This window comes from Mauremys reevesii, linkage group 16, assembly GCF_016161935.1.
Source record: "Mauremys reevesii isolate NIE-2019 linkage group 16, ASM1616193v1, whole genome shotgun sequence".
Taxonomy (NCBI): domain Eukaryota; kingdom Metazoa; phylum Chordata; order Testudines; family Geoemydidae; genus Mauremys; species Mauremys reevesii.
In genome coordinates this window covers 17,667,799-17,681,478 of record NC_052638.1, presented here as the reverse complement: position 1 = coordinate 17,681,478, position 13,680 = coordinate 17,667,799, and the positions used below count along the sequence as shown (strand labels likewise).

Genomic DNA, 13,680 nt, shown 5'->3' with positions numbered 1-13,680 from the left:
CGAACTCAACATCTTCCCCTGTGGGTAGGGCTCCTGAAAGAATTAGCAATGTCATTTCAATGCCAGCATTGTCATGTCAGTGCTAAGTCGTGACATTTCCTGAGGTCATACCAGGCTCTAAAATGAATGCATTATAACTTTAAACAAAATCCTAACCTTGTTCATAAGGTTTTTTTTAGTAACAAAGTCCATGATCCTGTAAATATGTGAACACTTGCATAACTTTATTTATATGAGTGGTTCCATTTTAACTGACTGTACAGATGAAACCGTGAAACTGGCTATAAACAAAGTACTGTCAAAAATAAACAAACTGAAAAAAGAGGTCCCCCACACACAAATTACTTCCCATTTTAGTAAGCATAGGTGTTACTTGTAACTATGCAGTAAGTACAGCATTATCTTACAGAAATGGGATAGTGTAACTTGTATATTTTATCATACTTTTTTAGATTGAAAACTATCAGAATCTTAACTTTTGCTGTCTGTATTTGTAAGCAGCATTCTCCATTCAGAACTGCTTTAAAAACACATTTTGAAGTCCATGTTCTTCAATGGGAGCATGATCACATGTTTTTGCTATTCAGTGAAATATGATCAGTGATCTTTTCTTGCACTCATTGTATATACTCTCGAACTGCAAGTTCTTTTAGGGTAAATACTTTCATTTGGTCTCTTTTTGCCTTGCTCTCTTCCAGTTTCTCTTGCAAGGATAGAAAGTCTTTGCCAAGTTCATATGCCAAAGTGATCATTGTCTCTAGCAATGGAACATAATACCTGTGCCCACCGTGCATCTGTAGGCGAAGTAAAGCCTTTTCTCCATATTCATAGGCACCTGCTGGGTTCTCCAGGTCTTTGTGACACACAACTAAAGCACAGAGTGTAGGGACTATTAAAATGGGGCTGTGTTTGGTTAATTTTTCCTGCAGAGCGACGACTTGCACAAGTATTTCCAAAGCTTTGGTATATTGGCCTCCCCTCAGACAGCCATAAGCTTCCTCCATCTCTGGTCTTATTAAGAAGTCGATAAATTTTTTGGATCTCCGGACACATTTCATAGAATACAGAAATCCCAGATAGTCCCTGAAGGCTAATTTTCTCTCATTGATCATTTCCTCTGTGAAATTTCCAGTTAGGCACTTTTTGGGAAAGGTCAAATCTTCCATTTCTTCATCAAAGTCCTTCAAAAGATTTTTGTGCAGTTTTTCAAAATCTGAATATCGACGCTCAATTACAGTTTTGTTGCCATCAAAACTGCCTGTCTGGATGATGATGATTTTATACAACTGGAAGGGGGAAAAAAAAGTAGCAAGAAATATTCAGTCTTGTTACATAAAACTGTAGGCTTGCTGAATGTTGACAAACATATTTTAAACTTTACTTTGGTTTTGTCTGCATTGGGATTTTGCCCTGATAGGACTGACACCAGGGCAGGTGTAAATGTAAACAAGGAAAGCCACAATTTGCACCAATGGAGTTTGTCCCAGCTTGAAAAAGCCTCCCCCCAAAAAAACAATTTTCACCAATTTACATCTAATTGTGCTGATCTGCATTTAGATGATTGTGTGCAGCACTGGTTCTGCTACATCAGTGACTGGCCATCAGTTGCAAGAAATAGAGCATATTCCCAAGATAAACAAGGTCTTTGAGATTGGTGTCCATTGAGTCAGTAATTTCTAACCACTACTGTTTCAGACTGTTGTTACTAATACCTAGTGTTTGCATGTAGTGCTTGCATATAGGGCACCTTAGGGGCTTAATAAGAAGGCACTCAGCACCTGGGGTCTTTAATTTGGTAAATTAGCAAATTGCTTGTAAACGTTTAGAAGGAGTGCTTTAAATAATTTATGGTTCATTCATGTAACTGTACTCCTTAATAACACATATGGTTACTACAAACAATCATCCATAGCAAACTGAATGGATTTCCCAGAACTAATATTGAATTTAATATATTTTTCATTGGTTATAACTGTTAGAAATATTTCTATCAGATATTTCTGGGGATTTCTGGGCATTATTAATGCTCTGAAGGAGAGAGCTGGAGGGGACATTTGGTATATGCAAAAATGAGATGGAGCAACTTCAGAGATATTTTTTTTCTGAATCACTGTCCTATTATGCAAAGCCTACCACTTTATATAAATACTGAAAAAGTGAATGCCACATTTCTAAAACAATCTGTTTGCTATCCAAGATCCTTCTGCAACCTATAGCAGAAACACTTTTAATACAATAATTCACAATTTAACGATACTCAAGAATACATTTCTCTGAATTTTGGACTGACTTTGATACCAAAATGAATTTAGTAAACGTGACATTAAAAAAAAAAAAAAAGAAGAAAGAAAAGAAAAAACTCTTAGAGCTGCAAAACAGATTTTTGATGCTACATATTCTTCAAATAGATTTCCACCCAGGGCTTAATCCACAACCCATTAAAGTTGAAGAAGTTTCCAATTAGGCTAGATCCTCGCCCTGTATAAATCAATGTACTTCCATTGAAGTCAGTTGGGCTATGTCAATTACACCAGCTGAGGAGACAGCCTGTGGACCTGAATGGGTTTTGGATTGGGTCAAGATGTTACTCACTTACAATCTCATCCTGTTCCCAGTGATTTAAATGGATTTAGGCCCACAGTTTGCTTAAGTCAAACTGCTCCTTTGTGGAAATGGGCATTAGATGTTACAAACCAATACTACCATAAGAAATTCCCTCATTCTGTTATAAAAGACATTCTCCATCCTTTGATTTTAAGCCTGATAAATCATTGTTTTAGCAAGCTTCTCAGTAGCTTCCTAAAGCTGAGGTGCCACTGCTCTGATCTCTCTTCATTCATTAACACTGTGACATTTTCCTATACTCTGCCCTGCTCCCTGATGATAATAAAGTACCTACTGGTTATGCAGATTCCTAACAACATTGCAAGAGAGCAAGAAAATTGCATAGAAGGTAAAACAATGATTTAAGAAATCTGACTACCAAGGGCAGCTGTGTGAATAATTCACAACAAACAATCTGTTAGATGAATTTATCCCTTATCCCTTCATCACCCTCCCCCCACCTTTTCCCTGGTTTGTGGAATGTCCATAAGCAAAAGAGGTTAATGTCTACTAAAGACATTATTCAAATTTGCTCAGCAATTTTTTTAAGTCGTTATTGATCTTGGAGCTAAGTTCTACCACCCTCACACACACTACGTGGTACCTTTATTCCTTGAGCACTTTTATTGAAATCAGTGGGCCTATTCAAGAAGTCAGATATTGTTCAACCTGTGCAAGGGTAACAGAACCTAACTAGAACATGTATAGCATGTGAATCTCCTTTGAAAATATAAGATCATACTAGGCCAGACTCTGAAACCTTTACTCACATGCTAAATAGCATCTTATTCCAAGAGTCCCCCCACTGGGATCAATACACCAGTGTGAGTAATAATAATACAGTACATAGTTCTCAGCACTTTTCATCTGTTTACCTCACTTCACAGAGGAGGTAAATAGCATCATTCCAGTTTCACTGCTGGGGAAACTGAGGCATGGAGTAACTCGCCCACAATCATCCAGCAGATCTGTGGCAGAGTTGGGAATAGAATCCAGGTCTCCTGAGAGCTCAGCACAGTGAGTAAGAATACCTGGCCCATTGTGTTGGTTTTCCCCTCTTGACATTCAAATGTTAGATGAAAGAGCAAATTTTTTACACTAATTGGAAAAATGTGATTAATAAAAACATGGGTTTTTTAGATATGATCAATAGGGGATTTTTCCCCCTTAATGTTGATAAATAGATCTGAGATGTCACAACAGTGGAAATGCATAATCACAATCGCACAGTGTCAGGAAATGTCCTTTTCACTTGCTCTTGTCCCTGTCCCTCGCCCTCATGCTTTTTTTTTTTTTAAATGACTCTACTGCAGGACTGTGTGTGCAAGAGGATACAGTCCAAAGTTGGTCTAGTTGTAGGATTGAAGCCTTAGGGTTTGTCTGCATATGGAAATGTGTACTTACACCGGTGCAAACCTCAAATTATAGGTATGTTAGACTGCCACAGTGTGGGGCTTACCCCAGTGTAGCTTTGATGTGCTTGCAGCAGTATGAATTTCCTACTGTGTGTCTTGTCTTAGTCTACATTGTAAACTCTTTGGGGACAGGAACTGTCTCTTTGTTTTGTTTGTACAGCGCCTGGCGCAATGGAATCCTGGTCCATTACTAGGGCTGCTGCGTGCTACAATCATACAAATAACAATAATGAACACAGGGCCTACATAATTAGCCCCGTTACTGTGTTTTTTTCCCCCTTGGCGCAGCCTTTATTATGAACTGCTTGTTGAAGGGCTTTTTTGGGGCAAGATTCTGCCAGCCGTGCTTGCTTTAAGTATTACCTTACTCTAAGAGTAGGGTCTACCCAATGGGAACAAGGGTTGCAAACAGGGTTGCCAACTTTCTAGTCGCACAAATCGAACACTGTAGCCCTGCCCCTTCCTCGAGGCCCCCCCTCCCCCTTCCCTGTGTCCCCACCCCCACTCACTACATTCCCCCTCCCTCGGTGGTTCACTCTCCCCCACCCTCACTCATTTTCACTGGGCTGGGGCAGGGGGTTGGGGTGTGGGAGGGGGTGTGGGCTCTGGGGTGGGGCTGGAGACGAGGGGTTTGGGGTGCCGGAGCGGGCTCCAGGCTGGGGGGTGGGGCCGATGGATTGGGAGTGTGTGAGGGGGCTGTGGGTTGAGGCGGGGGTTGGGGTGCAGGAGGGGGTGAGGGCTCTGGGGTAGGGACGGGGATGAGGGTTTCAGGGTGTGGGAGGGGGCTCAGGGCTGGGGCAGGGTGTTGGGGTGTGGGCTCTGGGGTGAGACTAGGGATGAAGGGTTTTGGGTACAGGAGGGTGCTCTGGCTTTGGGGGGGGGCTCAGGGCTGGGGCAGGGGTTGGGGCTCGGGATTGGGGTGTGGGCTTACCTCGGGTGGCTCCTGGGCAGCGGCGCAGTGTGGGGGCTAAGGCAGGCTGCCTGCCTGTCAGGAAGCTCCACGTGGTGCTCTCACCCGCAGGGAACTGGCCAATGGGAGTGTGGAGCTAGTGCTCAGGGTGGGGGCAGCACGCAGAGCCCCATGCTCCCCCCTTCCCCCGCAGCCTCCCTGCCTAGGAGCCGGACCTGCTGGCCAATTCCGGGGCGCAGCGCGGTGCCAGGACAGGTAGGGACTAGCCTGCTTTAGTGGCGCAGCACTGCCGACTGGATTTTTAATGGCCCAGTTGGCGGTGCTGATCGGAGCCGCCAGGATCCCTTTTTGACCGGGCGTTCAGTCGAAAGCCGGACACCTGGTCACTCTAGTTGCAAAATCTGGTCCTGAGTGACAACCGATGCTGTGCAGACATCTGCAGAGTGAATTAAATTATGTTACATATTCATTTGTTAGCTTACCACATATTTAGATAAGTATTGTTCTACAATTCTGGTTGATGGGATTTCAAAAAGGAGTTTGACTTGTCTACAATGGCGTTTCTCATTCCTCCAGTAGTCCTGAAGCTGCTTAGTTGTCATTGACGAGCTGGGACTTGGGGAGTTACTGGTACCTAAAACAATATATTTAATATCTCATGTTGTAGCCAGTGCATCTGGGAAGAAAATCCATGTACATTCACCAGGAAAGTGGAGAATTGAATTTCTGATACTATATTGCATGAATAATGTGTATATCACTACCTTTAAGACTGATAAAATAAGATAGTTCACAGCTAATAGGAACAGCTTTAGGTCATCTAATTGTGAACACTGTTGCTCTGAAATTTGAAAGAAAATAAACTGATTACACAAAATTAAACTCATCTAGTCCATTGTAAAATATGAAGGCTTGTTAGTAAAGCTTGTTAGTAAAATCCTGATGACAACTACTTTGCCTGAAAAAAACATGGTGAAAAAAATATCCTACAAGCATATTGTAGAGCTAGGTTGTGAGTTCACTATAGGTGAACAGGATGCACTCTCCCAGGAGTAGCCACAGGGAGGTCATGACTCTCACGTGCCTCTGAATCACACTGTCCTCCTGTTTACTTTTTGCTGGGGCAGTGGAGGGTTGGGGAGAAAGGGAAGGGGTAGTATATGGATGGCTCATATCTGCAGCAAATTCTGAAACCCCCTGCACCTGCTCATGTGCTCTGGGTTGATGACTAGGATGGGGTGAAGCCAAGACTCCATCCATACTCTGCACTTTCTATTGGCTCCAGGTAGCCAGTGCAGGAGCAAAAAAGGGAGTTACTGCCCCAACTCCTTTTTGTGTACACATAGTCCAGGCTACAATCTAGACCACAGGTCATAACCAAAGCCAGAATATCATTTGTTGTAAATGTAAAAATGGGGTATAAGAGGAAGTTAACTTACAGGGAAATTGGGACTAGATTTTAGCAATGATCTCTGTCTTTGGAATCCAGCCCTGATAATTTTGTTCAGGCGAACTATGGCACAGCAATGTGGATAATGTGGCACATCACTACAACTGCTGTTTCATATGGCATATCTGGACTTTGCATCACTGAAATTATTTGTCTAGACAACCTAGATCATTATGAGCAAATTATTCAGCATTGCAAACAATGTAAATGCTTGGTCACAATGGATAAGAAGGAAATCACTAAACACTTAGATTTTTCACATTCAAATTATAGGTGCCCAGAAAGTCCCTTAAATAGTTGGATTTCTTTAACCTGCTATTTAGGTTAAAATACCATTAAAATGAGTTTCTCTTCCTCAGGGTTTGACCGAGTCTTTCCTAAATGTATATGGTTTTAAGAAAGGTGTGCTGTTCATGACAGCATTACAGAAAGAAACATGAATCGACAGTTTTCTTTTAAATAAAATCCATTCCTTTAAAAAATTACCAACACATGTATTTGCACAGTTAACAGCATTGGAGTTCTTAGTCATTGTACAAGTTCAGTGCAAACCTCCCCACACACCATACCACAGCGTGCCTTCACCCTGGCCTGAAGAGACTACCACTGGAGTAGAAGTGGTCATTCACTTTTCATTCCTGTTCTCTCCTTGGACTCTGTGCAATGGGCTGGCAGATTTTTGTGGTGTATGTGAGAACTAAACGGAGAGCACCAATTTATTTCATATAGGCCACTTAAGAGTCACCATATGGTCATGGTAACTAACTTTGATCACTCCTGTGCAGTTAAAACAGAGTAAGATTTTGAAGAAGACTTTTGAAAAGAAAAACTTGTGCTTGTGCGTGTGTGTGTGTGTGTGTGTGTGAGAGAGAGACTGACTGATTTGCCATTGCATTACTCCTGTTAGCTCCAAGTTCAGTAGAATTATGCCAATGTAAAACTGGAGTAATGCAGGAGTGAATCAAGTGCACTGTTTGTAACTCATGAGACATGTAGCACTGATAGCTCCATGAAAAAAAGTAAAATAAATGGTGGGTCCTAACCTGAGAAAGCAGCAGTTTCTGGGTTGTCATTGTTCACTTGAAATGAAATTTCAGCTTCCGTTTCATTTTGTTCTTCATCTGACTGAGCGGCTGCAGGACACCTAGTTATGTCAGTTACAGGCTCCCACTGATCTCCTTCTGCTGGGTGGTGCTGGTCTCTGTCCATCGCAAAGCTGTCGCAGAAGGAATACAAAATCGTGCACTTCTCATCATCAGACACATTAAGAGCTTTAGAAGTCTCCCAAAGTCCATTCTAGATAATTGTTTATTTTATTGAGTTAGGGCTTGAACCTTGATCTGACTCCCACTGAAATAAATGAAAAGATTCCCATTGATGTCAGTGGGCTGAAGTTTACAGAGCTGCTAATTCCTCAACACCTATGTGCTTAGACACAAAGTTAAAGAAACAGACGTATACAAATATCCACAAGGGAGAGCAATAAAGGAATGCTGCAGCTGCCAGTAAGAGTGCTGGGACCTATACGGGCATTTTGTCAGCAAGAACTTATGCCAACTAATTTGTGTATTTAAGGTGAAATCTTGAATCCACCGATGTCAATGGGATGTTTGCTGTTGCTTTCAGTGGGGCCAGGATTTCACCTCTTGTATTGTGCCTCAAAGTTTTCTGGACTTGGCCACAGATCAGTTGTTGAGGGGAACAAATTCTGGAAGCCCTTAAGGGAAACAGCCAGACTGCTGGAGAGTTTACCCCCCAAGATTTAACCGTCTCACTGTGGCTGCCCGAGTACATTCAATCACATCTGAGAGCCTAGGTATCTGGGCAGCTGGCCCAAGCTGCTGCCTTTGCCACCGCAGCAACACAGCTGTTTAAGCATGCGAGCTCAGTCCGTCTATGCGAATGTCCACCCACACTGGAAGTTACACCTACTGCTGCATTGCAGATGAACCCCCGAATCTATCAATGGCTAGGCAGGTGAATTACTAAGTTTTCTATTTATTATGTAACAACATGTTCCTCCTGTCCCCCTTGCTTGTCTGCTTCAGCTACTTGCTGTGTCTTGTCACAAGCTAGATTTGTAAACTCTCTGGGGCGGGGTTTGGCTTTTTTTGTGTGCGTGTGTGTGTGTGTGTGTGTGTGTGTTTTAAACTATACATTTGTATAGAGCTTATTATAATAGGGTCTATATGGCAGTACTCAAATACAGCTCCCTAATAGGGACCTATAGGTACTACTATAATATAAATAACTATTTATAATATCATTGTGATTAAAGGGTTTTAAAAATTTGTAACAACTTTGTCAGTGGTTTGTGTTTAATCAGTTATGTGAGATGAACTTTTTTGCTCGCCGTTTGGCTAAAAAAGAAGGAAAGACAAATAATATAGGTTACTTTAAAAAGTCACAGCTGCCATTCCTGCAGTAAAACAAAAGATTAGTGAAAGATGTTATTGAGAGTGAACTGCTACAGTATGTTTAGGAAGTGGGAGCTAGTCAAGACTGCTTGGTTCTCATTTCTGCATAATTTAAGGATCTTTGTGTACAGTCACGCAGTGCTGTACTTAGAGGTGGGGGAATTCCTTCATGGACTCTCTTGCAGTCTATTGTATCAGTAGACATTTACAAGGTTGCAAAAGCACTTACGTTAATCCCTCCCTGACAGTAAGGTGGAGCAGCATTGAGGAGAATGCAGCTTCCCCAGCTCTACTGAAAGTGCTGAGGGAGAGCTGCCTCTGCTCCCTGGCTTGGGGAAGCAGCATTCCACAAAACTCTCCCTTTCTCCTTGGCAGGGACCTGATTCCAGGGCTGCCCGGGGGGGGGGGGGGGCAAGTGGGGCAATTTGCCCGGGCCCCACAGGGGCCCCGTGAGCCCTGGCCCGGTGGCGGTCCGGGTCTTCGGTAGCATTTTGGCGGCGGGGGGGCCCTTCAGTGCTGCTGAAGACACGGAGCGACTGAAGGGCCCCCCGCCGCCGAAATGCCGCTGAAGACCCGGTCCACCGCCAGATAAGTACAAGCACCGCAGCTCCCCCGCTTTGCCCCAGGCCCCCTGAATCCTCTGGGCGGCCCTGCCTGATTCAAAGTCCATTGGCTTCAAAAGGTTTTGGATCAAGCCCCTGATGCAGTGAGAGGTGCAGTCACAAAAGTGAAATACCTGCAAGCTGCATGGAAACTTTTAAAAAAACACCATAATAGAGGCTCAAATTAAATGTATACCCCCAATTTAAAAAACATAGTAAGAGGACCAAAAAAGTGCCAGCAGCGCTAAATAACAAAGTATAAAAGAAGTGGTTAGAGGCATTTTTTTAAAGCTGTAAGTAAAATCCTACTGAGAAAAAAAGAAAGGAGCATAAACTCTGGCAAGTCAAGTGTAAAAGTGTAAAAGTATAATTAGACAGGTCAAAAAGAATTTGAAGTGCAACTAGCCAAAGACTCAAAAACTAACAGCAAATGTTTTTTAAGTACATCAGAAGCAGGAAGCCTGTTAAACAACCAGTGGGGCACTGGATGATTGAAGTGCTAAAGGAGCACCCAAGGAAGATAAGGCCATTGTGGAGAAGCTAAATTAATTCTTTGCATTGGTCTTCACAGCAAAGGGCGTAAGGGATATTCCCACAATGAAGCCATTCTTTTTAAGTGATAAATCTGAGGGACTGTCCCAGATTGAGATGTTAACAGAGGAGACTTTGGAATAAACTTATACATTAAACAGTAGTAAGTCACCAGCACCAGGTGGTATTCACCCAAGAGTTCTAAAGTTCAAATATGAAATTGCAGAACTACTAACTGTAGTATGTAACCTATCATTTAAATCAGCTTCTGTACCAGATGACTGGAGGATAGCTAATCTGACACCAACTTTTTAAAAAGTCTCTAGAGGGGATCCTGGCAATTACAGGTTGGTAAGCCTGACTTCAGTACTGGGCAAACTGTTTGAAAGTATAGTAAAGAACGGAATTATCAGACACATAGATGAACACGATTTGTTGGAGAACAGTCAACACGGCTTTTGTAAAGGGAAATCATGCCTCACCAATCTATTAGAATTCTTTGAGGGGGTCAACAAACATGGACAAGGATGATCGGGGGATATAGTATGCTTGGATTTTCAGAAAACCTTTGACGAGGTCCCTCACCAAAGGCTGTTAACCAAAGTAAGCAGATAAGAGGGAAGGTACTCTCATGGATCAGTAACTGGTTAAAACACAGAAAACAAAGGGTAGGAATAAATGGCCAGTTTTCAGAATGGAGAGAGGTAAATAGTGGTGTCCCCCAGGGTTCTGTATGAGGACCAGTGCTGTTCAAGATATTCATAAATGATTTGAAAAAAGGGATAAGCAGTGAGGTGACAATCTGCAGAAGACACAAAATTACTCAATATAGTCAAGTTCAAAGCAAACCGAGAAAGTTACAAAGAGATCTCACAAAACTGGGTGACTGGGCAACAAAATGGCAGATGAAATTCAGTGTTGATAAATGCAAAGTAACGCACATTGGAAAACATAATCCCAACTATACATACAAAATGATGGAGTCTAAATTAGCTGTTACCACTCAAGAAAGAGATCTTGGAGTCATTGTGGATAGTACACTGAAAACATCTGCTCAGTGTGCAGCGGCAATCAAAAAAGCTAACTGAATGTTAGAAACCAGTAGGAAAGGAAAGACAGAAATATCATAATCATAGAATCTCAGGGTTGGAAGGGACCTCAGGAGGTCATCTAGTCCAACCCCCTGCTCAAAGCAGGACCAAACCCAACTAAATCATCCCAGCCAGGGCTTTGTCAAGCCTGACCTTAAAAACCTCTAAGGAAGGTTTTTAATGCCACTACATAAATCCATGGTATGTCCACACCTTGAACGCTGCGTAAAGTTCTCATCATCCCATCTCAAAAAAGATATATTAGAATTGGAAAAGGTACAGAGAAGGGCAACAAAAATGATTAAGGGTGTGGAGCAGCTTCCATATGAGGAGAGATTAAAAAGTCTGTGACTTTTCAGCTTGGAAAAGAGATGACTAAGAGGGGATATGATAGAGGACTATAAAGTCATGAATGGTGTGGAGAAAGTGAATATAGAAAAGTTATTTACCCCTTCACATAACACAAGAACCAGGACTCACCCAATTAAATCAATAGACAGCAGGTTTAAAACAAACAAAAGCAAGTTCTTCTTCATACAATGCACAATCAACCTGTGAAACTCCTTGCCAGGGGATGTTGTGAAGGCCAAAACTATAACAGGGTTCAAAAAATAACTAAATTCATGAAGGATAGATCCATCAATGGCTATTACCCAAGATGGGCAGGAATGCAACCTCATGCTCTGAGTGTCCCTAGCCTTTGTTTGCCAAAAGCTGGGACTGGATGACAGGGGACGCATCACTTGATAACTGCCTATTCTGTTCATTTCCTCTGAAGCACCTGGCATTGGCCACTGTTGGAAGCCAGAATATTGGGCTAGGTGGATCAATGGTCTGATCAGTATGGCCATTATGTTTTTATGAATGTTTTCACTGCTCTTTCAGTCTTTGTCAACCACTGCTCATTGCACATTCAAAATAGCCAGTTATTTAATGTTCAGTTAGTCAACCAATTTGATTTATTACATTGAAAACCCAGAGAAACAAGTTCATTTTATAGACTATATACTTCAAAAACCTTACTTTTTAAAATTGGGAATGTAGATTTTCCTCCTGAGTTGCAAGTTTATATGATGAGATACATTGGAGTGATATTTATGTTCAAGATATAAACCTCTGAAAATAAACTTGTATAATGGAAATATTGACATACCCATAAATACAATGGTTCTAAAGGTGCCATTATGGTGATGAAATAGGTCCAAACTTCATTGTTCATTGTGTTCAAAAGTAAGTACTACATATATATATATGAAGGAATATTCTGTCATTGTAACATACAAAAATTAATCTAAACTATTTAAATTAATCATTAAACTACTATTTACCTTAACATCTAAAAGCACAATAAAGTGAAATCCGCACTACCATTCACAAAGACAGTCTGTTGCTTTAAAAAGGCTGTTTCATGGTAATATTTATACTGAAAAATACCATTCAAAGTTATTTAACTGAATGCTTATTAATATTACAAAATATAACACACAAAATGCTGACCTTTGAGCTTCTGAAGAGTTTTCAAGGGTGATGAGATTGCAACGCAAGCCTTGATCTTTATTTTCAAAACACAGAAAAACATGTCTGTTGTCTTGTAGCAGACAAGTTCTTTATTTTTTCAAAAAGGAAGGAGGAAGTCTTGCTTAAATTTGACTTCCTCATCCAGTTGGTTTGTTGCTTTAGTGGGTGGTTACTTCAAAATGAAAGTGGCTATCTGCCTTAAGGCGTTTTTCATATAGTTTACAAGCAGGATAAACCTAATCCAGTTTCCATTGTGATACTTTTTTTTTTTTTTAAACAACACTGCAAGTTACAGACAATGCCAACTTTAACTTGGATTATCTTGGTTTCTGTCACAAGTTCAGTTCTTTTTAAAGTTAGATGTATGATTTGCTTACATTGTGAACAGACAATCATGGGTGAAATCCTTGACTTCAATGGAGACAGGATTTCACTCTTGATGATAATATATAGCTATATGAGAATTTCAGATTTTAAATCTGCCCGTTTATGTGTAGCCATATTGTTTTATGGTTCTCAAGGGTCTGAATACTCTTTGGTCTTGCTAAAGGAAAGTGGCAAAGAAACTCTTTCAGTGTTTTAAGACCTATAGGCTCAGTTATTTCAAAAGAAGGAACTCCTAATTAAATACCCTGCAGAAATATAAACACATGGTTATTACCAGCATTGTTCACTGACTATCAAAATCATTTTTCAAACATTGACTTGATTACTAAAACCTGTCAAAATGATGATTAGCAATGTAATAAAATTAACAATAAAATAAGCATATCAATGAAACTCTGAATATCAACAGAATAAAAATGTAATATATGTCTCCTTATATCCCCAGTTTCATTTAAATAATCAAATGAAGCATGAAAAATGGATTTAAGAGCACAAAAGTGTATTATGCAGGTTCTGCCTGAATGTGATTTTTTTTTAAAGTTTAAGCAAAAAGTTTAGCTATTTGGGAGTACAAGGAGAGTGGTTGGGGAAACTTTTCTGATTGTAAAAAAATATATATATTCTTGCAACCTGTAATGAACAGTACGTTTGAGTGTTCTGGTGAAAAATTGTTTTTGATTTTCACATGCACAACAATAGTGCAATTGTAGTAGTGGTAGCACACATTCTGAGGGAAGAAAAGATTTTCTAAAAGG

At 40.9% G+C, this 13,680-nt stretch overlaps 1 protein-coding gene across 1 annotated transcript; it reads right to left on the bottom strand.

The window, feature by feature from the left end:
• Nucleotides 1–242: 242 nt before the first annotated feature.
• Nucleotides 243–12,623, bottom strand: SNX20 (sorting nexin 20). Its single transcript, XM_039502621.1, has 4 exons — nucleotides 12,518–12,623; nucleotides 7,423–7,595; nucleotides 5,412–5,563; nucleotides 243–1,286 (listed from the first exon to the last, which is right to left on the bottom strand). The coding sequence occupies exons 2-4, from the start codon at nucleotides 7,586–7,588 to the stop codon at nucleotides 618–620; spliced, it is 987 nt and encodes a 328-aa protein (XP_039358555.1). The 5' UTR covers nucleotides 7,589–7,595; nucleotides 12,518–12,623; the 3' UTR covers nucleotides 243–617.
• Between the last annotated feature and the right edge of the window lie 1,057 nt (nucleotides 12,624–13,680).

What these genes read in the sequence shown, in the direction of transcription:
- SNX20 (XM_039502621.1), bottom strand. Translation starts at nt 7,588, where the DNA reads ATGGACAGAGACCAGCACCACCCAGCAGAAGGAGATCAGTGGGAGCCT. An exon ending in AGAAACTGCTGCTTTCTCAG is followed by an intron (nt 5,564 to 7,422) that starts GTTAGGACCCAC and finishes ATATTGTTTTAG; the next exon opens with GTACCAGTAACTCCCCAAGT. An exon ending in AATACTTATCTAAATATGTG is followed by an intron (nt 1,287 to 5,411) that starts GTAAGCTAACAA and finishes TCCCCCTTCCAG; the next exon opens with TTGTATAAAATCATCATCAT.